At 36.7% G+C, this 14,431-nt stretch overlaps 1 protein-coding gene across 1 annotated transcript in view; it reads left to right on the top strand.

The window, feature by feature from the left end:
• itga5 (integrin, alpha 5 (fibronectin receptor, alpha polypeptide)) overlaps positions 1 to 14,431 on the top strand; it is a 53,263-nt gene that overhangs the window by 32,708 nt on the left and 6,124 nt on the right. The window contains exons 19-26 of the mRNA XM_077218382.1: positions 2,171 to 2,238; positions 5,545 to 5,692; positions 6,415 to 6,507; positions 8,457 to 8,536; positions 9,175 to 9,255; positions 9,380 to 9,485; positions 10,175 to 10,333; positions 11,762 to 11,869. Coding sequence (XP_077074497.1) covers positions 2,171 to 2,238; positions 5,545 to 5,692; positions 6,415 to 6,507; positions 8,457 to 8,536; positions 9,175 to 9,255; positions 9,380 to 9,485; positions 10,175 to 10,333; positions 11,762 to 11,869 — 843 coding nt within the window. The remainder of the gene's footprint in view (positions 1 to 2,170; positions 2,239 to 5,544; positions 5,693 to 6,414; positions 6,508 to 8,456; positions 8,537 to 9,174; positions 9,256 to 9,379; positions 9,486 to 10,174; positions 10,334 to 11,761; positions 11,870 to 14,431) is intronic.

Here is a 14,431-nt window from a genome sequence, read left to right as displayed (position 1 = left end):
CAATATCATTAATTACTCTAGTAATTGTGGATATTTCTATAATAGAGTAATTACATTTATACAACATAACAAAAATACTTCTTTATTAAATAATATTCTCTCCTAATAAAAAATAAGAGATTATGCCGAACTTCTAAGGCTTTTCTTTTCGAGAATTAATGGAATAAATTAATAGATCTGACAAAAAGCTTGCATGTGTTTTTTTGTTTTTTTGCATGGGACTATTAATGTGAGGCTCCATATTCATTTTGCCTTTTGATGAGAGATGATTTGGACCTCCTTTGATAAATGTTGTGAGTGATCTCGCTCAGCGCCCTCCAGTTTGCAGACCCAATCATGCTGTTTGCAGACCTTGACACTTCCGAAAACACTTGATGGTTGTTTTGGCTAAGGGTCAGCTTGGACATATGCACATGTGGCCTCCTCTTGTATCTTCTCTTGGGCTTCTAATTGTTTAGTTGCTGCTGTGAACCCAAACAACCCTCTCCTGGAGGTTCAGAGTAGTGGAAACTGGTGGGTTGTAATTAGAGCTCAGCGATTGCTGATTACAGGGGAGCCACTTTGCCCTTTCTAATCTCCCATTCTATTTTTTTTATCCTCATCGTCATGTTGCGTCATCCTCGCACATGTTGTAGATACGGCATCAGGTGGAAGCAATTAGCCGTGGCACGACTTTCGCCTTTTCTTAATGTTTTAGATTCATTCATAAATTGTATATGGATATGGATTCTCTCTCATTAATGTGTGTGTGCTTTATTTGATATATTTGTGTGTGTGGTGAGAGTTGGGTGGTGTCGCGTGCAGCTTGCATGCGGTTTAGGGGTGGCAGACTCTGATGTGGATGTTGGTGGCAGAAGGAACAGCCATAGCTCTTTATTCCTTTAAAAGTGCAATACGTTTTTGAAGCCAATACACATCTGCTCTTCTGCCCAGAATTCATTCAGTGTTGTTTACTATTCTAAAACTTGTTATTTCAGGCGGCTGAGAAGTGATGTTTACCAATGCAAATGCTATTGTTTATAGTCATATTGTATTTTTAGGCAGCACTATCCTCTGACGATTACACGATCGTGCGCTAATACTTGAACCAACTGTAGGACTGTTTATAATGAAGCTCGCTGTTGTTTACAAATATCTTATGAGTACTTTGCTTGGATGTTTGAAAATAGTTGCAGTTGTTTAATAGGAGTTTGTAAAGGGTTATTGGAGTTTTGTTCTGTGTAAAGTGCCCAAAGATGTTTAATTGCATTATTGGTTATAGGAATTGTATTATATGTCTTTTTGAGTGACATTGGAGTCATTCAATGAGGGAACAAATCGAGCTTGAGAATCTTGTTTTTTTCCACAATCTTAATAAATGAATGGCTAAGTTTCTACTTTTACTTTTAAAGTCAACATGAAATTGAAATGGATTTTTTTCTACAAAAATAATAATAATAAAGATTATGCGAAATTCGAATTTGGAAACAAAATTAATTTTAATTCAGGTATATATAAAAAAAACTGGCACGAATTGCTTTTAATGTATTTTGGAATAGATTTGCAATTACAATAATAAACAAAATAATTAATAATAAACAAAAATACAAACTTACATTTGTTCTGTATTTGCATAGATCTGCGTCCGCGGAATTAGGCTACTTTTAAACTTGCAGCGGGTTGATTTTTAATTTTGAAGTTTTTTTTGACTGAAATGCTTGTGTTGAAATATTTTACCCATTTTACATTCTAACAATGATACAACTGTGCTAGATGATGAGTTTTGTGAGGAAGGGCACTTATAAGGAACTCCTTTATTAAAACAGACTTTTAACAGACTTAAAACAGCGTTTGATTACTGCTATATAGTGATTTTCAAGTTGAATTGTGTATAACACATACAGTGACTGTAAAAAAAAAATTATTTTGATTTTTGATATTTGGGTAAGGGTCATTGGGCTAGTTTTGTTTGCGCAGCCCTGCTGCCTGGCTTCATTCTGGTTGCCCAATATTCATCATCCAAACAATTTCTGAAAGGCCAAATCAGGTTTCTCTTTCTTATGTAATATCCTGTTTCACTCAGAAATAAGTCACATTACAAAAGTAAAATGGGTTGCAAATTGACAATACAATAATCTCTCTCTGACATTCAGTAACTTACCTTAACTTTTTTTTCTGGCTTCTGCTCTAGGCCCAGATTTTATTGGACTGTGGAGAGGACAACATTTGCGTCCCTGACCTGAAACTCTCTGTGCACGGGTAAGATGATTAGCAAGAGGTGCAAAAAAGAAATAAAGGCCTGGGGCCTGATTTATAAAACTGTGCGTAGAATCCTCACTAAAAGTGTACGTGCGCCCGAAAGCCAAAAATGGCGTACGCAAACAAAAATTGAGACTTATAAAACCGTGCGTACGCCAGAATCTGCGCTGAATTCACTTCATATATCCCAGTTAGCGGAAGATTGTGCGCACATGCGTCTCCTCCCCGAAACAACCATATATGGAGCTTACAACGCCTAGTTTTACTATGCATATCCTCATCTACATATGATTATTCATCCACGTGATAACATGTTTAATGGTTCCAGACATTACGAAAATATGTAATATGGATGTCATTAGTAAAAATTATTTAATAGCCTATCCTTGCCTTGGTTTTCAATAAATCAAATAGTGTAAAATACATTTCAGAGAAAGTTTTTCTCAATCTTTTCCACTGGCCAAATAGTATTTTTAATTGATTTATATTTTTAATGGAGAAAGATAGTTTTGTGCAAATAATGCACAACAAGGTCTATTTTCTCAGACTATCTGCTATTATCATGATAAGCAATTAATCTCTGTAGTTAAATCATTAAAACACAGCATGCCAGAGGAAAAGTGTTCAAAAGCATTGCATTCACAACAAATATTTATATTTATTGAATATAAAAATGTTGTAACTTCTCAGTAATGATTTCATGTAGCCTAGTCTAAGTGTTTAACACCATTAATGAGAATGGCATATTTAATCTAAATGTTTATATCAGAAGTAAAACATAGTTTAAATCATTCTTTTATTTATTTAACCTGTGTTGTGAACATGTACTGAAGGCCTATTTATGATTAGGACGGATAATGAATGTACGGTTTTAGATAGGCTGCATCAGTTTCACTAAACGGCCAAACGCGCTCGCTGGCGCGGACATTTAAGAAGGGATGGATGTTTGCGTAATGTATTATCTTTATGTATATGTATAAATTTCTTTAGATTTTCTGTCTAAAAGTGACCAAAAAGATATTTAACTCCAGCTCACCATCGGTGTCGCCGAACTACTCCATCTCCAAAAAGTTCGTACACATGGGTCAGAGTTTGCGTGCAGGTGCGCAAATTTTCCCGTAAAGTTTGTTTTTATAAATCACAACTTATGCGTCGGAAGTGGCGTACGCATCTTTCAGGGCCTGTTTTGTGCGTACGCAACGGTTATAGATGAGGTCCCTGGGGTTAAGTTTGCTTGTTGCAAAGTTTGCAGTAACACAAATTAAGTAGAGCAAATTTTAGTCTCGAGAAATGACTAATTGCTATTCCAGCTACTGTTTAGATGAGATATTTAGATAAATATATATGATGAGTCACAGCTTTTAGAAAGTCTCAGTAATGGATGTAGTTTTCTCAGGTGAGAATAGTGACACACACACACACATGCACAGATACACACTGACTTCAGTGGGGAAAAAAACAGGAAGGAGGGCTAAGCAACAGGTGCTGGGATTGGCTGACTTAGTTAAAAAAAAAAACTAAAAAAAAATTGGATAGATGAAACGTAGTTTGGAAAATTTGGGGCTTGGAAATCTCCACGGCCCCCTTTTCCCTCTAGTTACAATGGCTGTTCTCTGCATTTGATTTGTGAAATCTGTGGGTGTTTTCTCTGTCTTTTATACACCCATTTGTTTGCATTTGCTGTTATTCTTTGACCGCAAAAATGCGCCTTACCAATAACATTACAGATTTGTTGCATTTGTCTTAAGGTCACATATTTATGAAACTGCGTAGGGCATTAATTCTCTTCGCAGAGTGATTTGGATTATCTTGACATTCAACAAGCAGAGGGAATAATACGACTTGGAAATTCACTGGAGGGGTTATTCTTTAGGAGAAAATGTGAAAATACATCTAGACAGCTTCCCAGAGAATGCCTGGGACAACATGGCTTTTCTTAAGTACCAATGTCAGCATCTGCTTCCCAGGTCCATGTTGAGGAAACCCAGCCAAATTCTCGGTTTCACTCAAATAAACCATTCGTACTGAATCACTTCTATGTGATTATCAGAGCTCACTGGCGTTAATTTGTTGTGAGGATCGTGATATTTATTTTGATTTGCAATTGAATGTAAATCTTGACCTTCTCGTGACATGACCCTGACCTCGAGTGTGTCATCTGAAGGGGTTTGTTATGAAAGTGCAGCATGCGATGGCTTCCATGTAGGTTGGAGTCCCCCACCAGTGTTTGAATTCAGTATGTGCCGCTTCCCCAGCATGGCTTTACGAGGCCAGGCGGTAATTGGAAGCGTCTGTGTGGCCCTCGCATGGAATTTCTCATTGTGTCTGAGATATAGAGAGAAAAGAAAGGGGGGAGGGAACATGTAGGAATAGAAAAAGGGAACTTTGCGGAATGTTTCACAGTCTTTGTCGTTGCATGTCGAACTTTATTGCTACAATGGAAATTAGGGGTTTTTAATAGGAAATGTGTGTGTAATGCAGGAGGAAGGGCTTCCTGTTGGAAAGAGCTGGGTGATATTTCACTGCTAGATTAGCAGAATTACACTGTCTGTTTTTTGAAAGAAATTAATACTTTTATTCAGCACGGATTGATAAAAAATAACACATTTTCAATGTCACTGGAAATTTCTATTTCAAATAAATGCTGTTCTTTTGAACTTTCTGTTCATAAAAAAATCCTGAAGAAAATGTGTCATGATTTCACAAAAGATTTATGCAGCACATCAATGTTTTTTTGTGCACCAAATCAGCATATTAGAATGATTTCTGAAGGATCATGTGACACTGAAGACTGGAGTAATGATGCGGACAATTCAGCTTTGACATCACTGGAATAAATTACATTTTAAAATATATATTCAAATAGAAAACAGGTATTTTGGATGCAATGCTACTTTACATCTTTTACTGTATTTTTGATCAAATAACTGCATCCTTGGTGAGCATAAGAAACTTATTTCAAAAACATTTTTTTTTTAAAATCATAACGACCCCAAACCTTTAAATGGTAATTTCCTCCATGGTTTATACTTTACAACAAAATTTCAAAATGTAGGTGTATATCTATCTACTTTTTAATTGATTAATTAATGGTGCTTGTTAACACACTAAAGCTATTGCTTATATTCAGGGTTAGAGATTTGAACAAACGTCTGCCTGTATAAATAAACATTGGGCAATAACTCCTCCCACAACGTTTGTACTATTGCTCTAAGATTAAATCAGCACTTGATAAGCTCTATGGAAGACCCAGACCCTATGCCAAGGCAAGAGTTTAATGTTTTGTTCATGTTTTGGGTACTGCAGGGACAGGAAGGAAGTGTACATGGGCGATGACAACTCTCTGACCCTCACTTTCAACGCGAAGAACGATGGAGGCGGAGCTTATGAAGCCGAGCTGTATGTGGTCTTGCCACCAGAGGCCGACTACAGCGGAATAGCCCGCAATAATGAGGTGAGATATGGAGACCCTCCCTCCAGGTGTTGCCTGTTACACGGACGTGTGCCAGATCCCGTCCATTAACTCCTACATGTGTTCAGCATTTCAGCTGAGAAAGACCTTTGTTCTGTTACTTTGATACTTAAGAAAAGATGTGTTTTTTGTTAATGGAGACATGTGATGAGAAATCCCGTAGTGAGGCAAATCTTGACAGCGGTCGTTGTTTTAATGTGGCGGTTTTCAAACTGGTGGTTAGGGGATCTGTGGGACATTTAAGAGAAAGAAAAAGACTATTTCAGTCTTTTGTATTTCATTTTAGGATTTTTTTAATAAAAAAATATATTTTTATTAAATGATAAAATGTAATATATTCAAATATTCAAATAAAATATTTTAACAATTTGAATAATTATTTTTGCTTTATGACAATGAAGTAATCAGTTATTTGATTTGATAAACAACATGTCTTTATAATAATATATAGATATAATATATAGATGACTATTCAAGGAAAGAGTGTCTCCCACTAGAGGATCATGGGCATAAAATGGGCTAGTTTTAATGAATTACTTGAACATATTTTCATCCCTAAGGGTAATTTAGAGCAAAAATGTAACATTCAACAGTAGTACCAGAACTGGTCTAAACACTCAAGACATGAGTCAGGAGTATGGTGTGTGTGTGTGTGTGTGTGTTTTCTGAAATGTACAGGTCTTTTTCTCTATTTCTCTGGACAGAGTCTGACCCAGCTGACCTGCAGTTATGAGACGGAAAATCAGACCCGCTACCTCAGCTGTGACCTGGGGAACCCCATGAAATCAGGCACCAGCGTAAGCACACTTACACTCTTCTTTCTGTTTGTGTGCGTTTACACACTAGAGTGACTTGAGGTTTCACATTGTGATTGAAAAAGCACCTTTTATCAAATCCGATTGAATCTTACTAATTTCCCAGTGTGTCTGAAAATTGTAAAATTGTTGTTTTGACAGTCATGGAATTGTGTAGAATCTTATGATGTCATAGATAGATAGATAGATAGATAGATAGATAGATAGATAGATAGATAGATAGATAGATAGATAGATAGATAGATAGATAGATAGATAGATAGATAGATAGACAGATAGATATTCTCTATAGAAATGTATTTATATCTCATTTATATCTCCATATCTCCATATCTACTTCTACCTCTCTCTCTCTCTCTCTCTCTCTCTCTCTCTCTCTCTCTCTCTCTCTCTCTCTCTCTCTCTCTCTCTCTCTCTCTCTCTCTCTCTCTCTCTCTCTCTCTCTCTCTCTCTCTCTCTGTATGTATATATATATATATACCTCTATTGTCTCTATATCTATCTATCGTCTTTATATCTATATATCAATCTATATATCTCTATTGTCTCTAGATATATATCTATATTTATAGTTATATTTATTCTCAACTATAACATTTTTCCTTGCACACACATTTGCGTTTTGTGTGTGCAATTTCTATAAAATTATTTTTTAACAATCCAGTTATCCTTATCCAGTAATCAAAAACATCTGGAAACATCTGGAAAAGTGGCAATTCTGATGACTGACAACTAGCATTCTACCAAATAAAATCCAGACCTCCAGCAACCATAATTGTGTGTCCTGTTAGTCATGTAACCTTTATTAGTCACCTAACCTGTTAGTCAGCTCGTAGTGCTGTCTGGGGGTCTTGTTAAGGGCTGTGTTGTATCATGTTTGGACAGGCAGGAAGTTCCCACGAGCGATGCAGGAAGTGACAGTCATTTAGGCTCTACCCTCATAGAGAGTGGAGTTTCCCTTTCCAAAATGTCACTGTGTGAAGATGGATCAAACTGCTCCATGCCAATATGTGATTCCAGACACCTCTGTATGTTTCAGTCAGTGCAGCAACACTTCTCTCTTTAGTTCAAGACAGGTTGTTATCTGGGTGTTTTATTCAGCAATTTTATTATTAACGTTATTTTAGGTCATTATTTTTAGATTCCAGGACCACCAAAGAGGTTCCTCGCAACAACTGTTCCGTATCCGTAATCGTATCTTATTTAATGAGATATTCAGAAAACACACCTACCCCCACGCGCAGACACCCACACGCAAACTCTCACGCATGGAGTTGATTGAAAACAAGAGCCGCTCGTATAGGGTCTTATTGCCAGAGTTTGTGTGCGTGCTGTGGGAGCATAAAACCACAATTATAAAAGGGAGGCAGAACTCCCATGCAGACTGGGGTTGTGTAGGTGACTTCAGCACTTTAGGGATGAGGGTAGTAACTAACTGGAGTGCTTTTGACAGTGCAGCTAAACATGACATCACTAAGATGAATGAGAGAGGATACATTTTAATGTTTCCACTTGTGTTTTTTGGATGGAGTACAGGAAAGAAACATTCCACCAACCTCAACATCCAGTCTGTTGCTATGGTAGACAGTGCATTTTGGGTGATTTGTATGTTATGTGGGCTGTTTAGAGAATTCTCTGGGGTAATTCGTGGACAGCTGAAATTCAGTATTGTGACATTGCAAATATTGTTGGCTCCTTTATGATAAATGGCTTGTGTTTTCTCTATTTCTTTGGTCGTTTTAGCTCAATTTCTGATGAATGAAATGGGCTTGTGTGTGTATGTGTGTGTGTGTGTGTGTGTGTGTGTATATATATATATATATATATATATATATATATATATATATATATATATATATATATGGAGGAATAAAGTTGACATTACCTTATGGGATATGATTTAGAAATGTATTTTGTAATTTTTTTTGCAGCTATGGGCCGGACTGCGATTCACAGTACCACGTCTCAAGGACACACACAAATTTGTGCAGTTTGACCTACAGATCCGCAGGTATGAAACTTCAGAATATAAAAAAAAACACACAGCTTATCTTTATTTGTTTTTGAAAATAAACATTCACACTATACTGTACAGTGAATAAAATCTATACATTAGCAAGCATGGATAACTGTCTAGTACTGTTAGTAAAAGATCATTCTGCTTGAATTATAAAATATAAAAAATTATATATATATATATATTTATATATGTGTGTATAGTTTATGTATACATGTCAATATATACATGTATATTAAGGCTGTAAAATGATTAATCGCGATTAATCGTATCCAAAATAAAAGTTTGTTTACATAATATATGTGTGTGTACTGTGTATAATTATTTTTTATATATAAATCCACATACACATGCATGTATATATTTAAGAAATAAAATAAATGCACATTTTTATTAATATTTTAAAAATATATGATTGACAACATTAAATTAATAATTCATTTAATGATTTATTTTAAAATATAATTAATTTTGGCCATAATGATTTTTTTATTAACATTTTTTACTATTATAAAAAAAAAAGTCTGATTGTTATGGTCACTGATATATCATGCATCTGTAATATAAAGTCAGTTAGTTGCACATGCCCTTAAATATGCTCTTTATTAAGCTCTCCATCTGTCCATCTGCAGTAAGAATGAGAATAACTCCCAGAGTGAAGTCGTCCCCTACAAGTTGGAGGTGGTGGTCCTGTCTGATGTTATTCTGCAGGGGTGAGTTCACATGCAGAACCCATTTAGAAGTGCTTCACCAGACCATAGGTCTTCTGGAACTCTCACTAGGAAGCTCTCCTTGTTCCTTCACCTTCTCATATTCTCTTTATCTCTTGTTTTACAGTGTTTCCAGACCAGACAAGGTCTTCTTTCCCCCACCAAACTGGAAGTTGACCAAGAATGTAATGGTTGAACAGGATGTCGGACCCTCCGTCCAGCACACTTACGAGGTAAAGACCTTGTCTGAGTCCTTCAGTTGGACTTGAAGCCAGAGTGGCCTGTCATTGATAGGAATCCAGCGTAATGGCTATAAATCACTATGGTACAATTTTGGAATGTATGGCTGCCTAGCAACTAGCAGTTAAATTTGCAGGGTTTAAAATGTCTTCCCTTCTACTTTTTTGTCCTTAAGACTTGACATTATGAAAAGATTTGTTTTCATGAACCACCAAATATATAGATATATACACACAATTTTTTTTTTTAAAGATAAAAAAATAAAATATAATTTATATTTTTTATTGGATTTCATTTTAAGTCCTTTTCATATATATCTTTTTTCTAATGTCAGTAATTGCTGCTTGCAGTTTGGTTTCTTTATACATACTTTCTGCCAGGAATCTGCAGATGAGTCATGCAAACAACTTGTACATGGAGAAGTTGTCATGGAGAATCTCCAACAGTAACACATAGGTTCTGAAATAGCACAAGGCATCAAGTCATCCTTTTATGATGACCAGAGAGTACAGAAACACCTGTGGAGCACGACTTAAATTTGTGGTTGTGATGGCGTACATGTAATCATGAAAATAACAAAGCCGCAACCTTGATGTTAAACCAATGCGGTTGAGAGCGTTTATTATGACAACATACTGTACACTCATCTCTCTCTCTCTCTCTCTCTCTCTCTCTCTCTCAGTTGGTGAACAACGGGCCGAGCCGCATCAGTCACACTCTACTTCAGCTCAGATGCCCCACAAGACTTCAAAGTAACAGGTTCATTTACCCACTGGAGGTCACGACGGAGGGGCCTGTTAACTGCACCACCCACAACATAGTCAACCCCTTGAACCTCAAGGTAAGACGCCCTGGATTAACTGCAGGGCAGAGATTTGATCAGGGTTCACTGATGAAGGAAATAATACTGGAGTGCTTTCTGTCATTATGTGCATGACTTTGATCTATCAGGTGTTATCAGGCTTTTCTATCAACCACTGTTTACGTGTGATTCATTCAAATTAAACTTATCAGGAACGTGTCTGGGTCATATATCACCCAAAATGAAAAATGAAGCCTATTTGTAGACCCTTAGGCTTGAATACATTATTTTCATGAGAATTCTCATTAACGCAATGGAAAAATGTCATTCTCTTTATTATAATACGGGAGAAAAAAAGGATTTATATACCACGGTTGTATTTGTTGTGCTGGCTTGATTGATTTAAATACAAAGAAGTTGTATTAAATTGTATATAGAATTATTGTACACACTCAAAATGTGTTTAATTTTCCCCATAGGAAAAAAATCGAATATAGGTTTTTTGAGAAATATTTTTGAGATTTTCTTTTTTAAGATGTAAATCTGTAGCAATTTATGCTGTAAAGATATAAGACAGGAGACTCACATGCAGTCATGTGAGGAGAGAACAGAAGCTCTTAAAGGGGACAGAGCTTGTTGATGACAAGCTAAATTTACTAAATGTAAGGGACATCCCCTGTCAGAAACACCCAGTATTTCCCAATACAGTCTCAAATACATATGCCAAACACATGAACACACCACCCATCCATCCATAATTCCTAATATGTCCACCCCGTCCCTGGAACAGCCCCACCCAAGGGCATTAAACCAGCCTTTGATCCTCCTGCCATACTCTCATCTCAGTCTGCTTCCCTTCGTTCTTCACGTCCCACTGCTGTCTATATAAACACAGCCATCAGCTTAATCAGAGCGCTTATGAAAGACCCCTCAACAACACTTCCCTCTTCAAGAGCGCACAAATGATCTGAACAAATGAGGGATCTCACGTTAAAAAAAGGATTTTGAATCTCCATACATGTAATGATTATTTCCCAACAAGTTGGGGACATATTTCTATTTTCTACAAGTTATAAGTTTCTACACCGCTGTCACTCTATTCTCTCCCATCTGATGGGCGTCTGGATGATTCGTAACACAAAAGTGCTGTTACATCTGGGATTGTGCAGAACTCCTCTCCGAAGTGGTTGTTTGTTCAGTTTCTCATGCTGTTTAGGGTGTTTTCTTGGTTTTGAGAAGAGTATGAGTCTACACAATGGAGAAGTTGAGTAAAATTCAGACATCTGTTGCAAAATACCCCTTGTGTCCTGCACGTTGTGTCCCTCCCGTTGAGCACACGGCTGAATGTCAGTGTTGAGTCAGAGGGCGTCAGTACAGATTGAACCGTGATGTCAGTGTCCACAATGTACAAAAGGGTGGTGAGTTTCCATTCAATGTTCTGTTCCCTTTTTCTCACTCTGTCTTTAGCTCCAGCAGTCTTCTACCGAGCAGCCTCCTTTGGGAGACGCGGCACGGGAACACCACATCGAGAAGAGGGAAACGCACAAGGTTGAGCTGTCTCAGCTGACCAATCTGGTGAGATTTCTTCAATGTGAAGAGGGAAAAAAGTTTATAAAGAAGGCAAAACACAAAGAAAGAGAGTGAAACATTAGCTCTGTTCAGAAACCTAGGGAGCTGCCTTCTAACACAACATCCTAACCTAACCAGAACCTCATAAGTGAGTCATTTGAAACACTCTGCATAGTCAGCAACTCAAACAACCCAATTAGCACTTCTTGCAATTGATTCCAGTAGAGTTAGTAAGGTAATGACTTCTCTGCTGAAGGGACATCTTATACCATCATGTACTGGCTTGCTGGTCTTAGTTAGTCTCCTAGCTTTGTCAGGCTGGTCTGTTGGCTGATTTTGGAGTGGGTTTTGGAAACTTTTTAGGTTTTGGGCCTTTAGTGAACCGGGACGTCATTTACTTCATTTTCTTAAAGACATCAACCTTCTTAGTATTCCTCTATCAATTTAATATAAACAATATAAAAAGGAAAAATAATAATGTTTTAAAAATTGTATTGGGTCGCTAACGACCCGAGGTGTGTAATAGTGTACATATATTTATTTCTGCTCAACAATAATTGAATCTTTGATGACTGAATAAGAGAAATTCACCTTAGGTTCCACAAGGTTGCAATGTCTGATACACAATGATGAAGTGACGTTTCACTTGCAGGGCAGAGTCATCGCAGGCAGAAAACTAAAGAGTAGGAAGTATTATCAGCAAAACTTTAAATGGCTCAGCGATTTACTGCAGAGCAAGGACTGAACGCAAACAAATATTAGTGTTACTGTCACTTGATGGTGGATCTGGTGAAGAAGCCGTCAGAGATCAAAATATTGTTTTTGAAAATGATAGTTTTGAGAATATGATCACAAATATGAGCCAGAGGTTGAATGTACTGGCAAATGAGCTCTTACGAGGACAGTGATGATGGTATAAAACATCTGCTCAAACTGAACCCTTACAAGCTCCAAAAGGTAACAAAATATGCTTACATAAATAATATCAGAAAAGTTTTATATTATCTGGACAGGTTGAGATCCATCCGTGTGAGATATAGATCCGGGTCGCTAAAGACCCGATTATTTCAAAATGATTGGCAAAACATTCATGCATTTAAGGGTTACAGCAGCTAAGAACAACAAACCAGGGCTGCATTTCCCAAAAGCATCGTGAGCTAAGTTGATTGTAGAGAACATTAATGGTCTCCGCCGAACCTGGTTGGGTCTTTTCAGCTGGGATTATACTCTTACTTTTGGAACAAAAATTCATAGACCACCCATATATTGGTTAAAATGGTCAATTTTTAAAATTAAAATTAACTTCTTTTAATTAGTACTTTTCAGTATTAAATGTACTGAGATCCCAAAGTGACATAGTGATTTAAAAAATGAAACGGGAGGAAAAATTGTTAAAATGCTTTTGCATTCACTCAAAAAACTTTAGCCTTTTCTCAATTTATCTCAATATTTTACCACCATTTTTGGATGCATTCGGGATTACCTTCACTGAGAAATGCAAATGTTGAACAAACACATCCAATATGGCGTCTTGAGGTCATGAGAATGCAGCGAGACCTTTCGTTCACTAGTGTAACTCAGAAGAAGGTCAAGTCACACAGGGTCGAAGATCTACTCTGACTGATTGGCCGCCATTAAAGATGTTTTGCTTGGTCGGTCTAGGTGCATGAGTGCGTATTTGTGTGCTTGCGTATGTGCGTGACCATTAATGACCTCATTACTCTCCAGAGTGATGGGTCTGCCGAAATGTCCTCGCTCTACCCTCTAATTCCCCGTTGTTCTCTGCGTCATTAACCGCTCCAGCTACCAGCTCTCTCAGACAGCAGCTGCTTGTGTAGTCCAGCTGTAGGTAGCTGTACCTGACCAAATGAAAGGGGGCTTTGTCGCCTGATGCGCTCAATCGCCCACATTTATCATCTCTTGCTTGATGAAGTGTTCCTAGAGGGCTATTTATTCCTTCGCCTGTACCCTTGTGCTGATTTTGTTGAGGGAGAGCAGGAGTCTCTGTCGACGTGTTCTGTTAGTGAACAGTGGAGATGTGTTACAGGACTCAATGTCCAACGTAGGTTTGACATCTCTCGACTAGGATGAGGTGTTAATAGACGGTAACACTTTACAATAAGGCTTCATTTGTTAACATTAGTTAACGTGAACTATCAGTGAAAAAAAGCATTTATTAATCTTATTTAATTTAAACATTTACTTATACGTTATTAAAATCAAAGGCTGTACCTGTACATATTATTTAATGGACCTGAGCTAACATGAACTAACAATGATTAGTTATACTTTTACTAACTAACCTTAACAAAGATGAATAAATACTGAAACATGAATTGCTTATTGTTAGTTAATATTAGTTAATGCATGAACTAATGTTAATGGAAACTTATTGTGAAGTGTTACCAAATAGACATAATAATATTGAAAGAGATAAACCTTTTTGCATATATTCTATTCTATTCTATTCTATTCTATTCTATTCTATTCTATTATATTATATTATATTATATTATATTATATTATATTATATTATATTATATTATATTATATTATATTTTTATAATC

The sequence above is a fragment of the Siphateles boraxobius genome, unplaced genomic scaffold (genome assembly GCF_051911475.1).
Source record: "Siphateles boraxobius isolate OS27281-9 unplaced genomic scaffold, OSU_SipBor_1 77, whole genome shotgun sequence".
Taxonomy (NCBI): Eukaryota; Metazoa; Chordata; class Actinopteri; order Cypriniformes; family Leuciscidae; genus Siphateles; species Siphateles boraxobius.
This window is presented reverse-complemented; position numbering and strand designations above follow the sequence as displayed.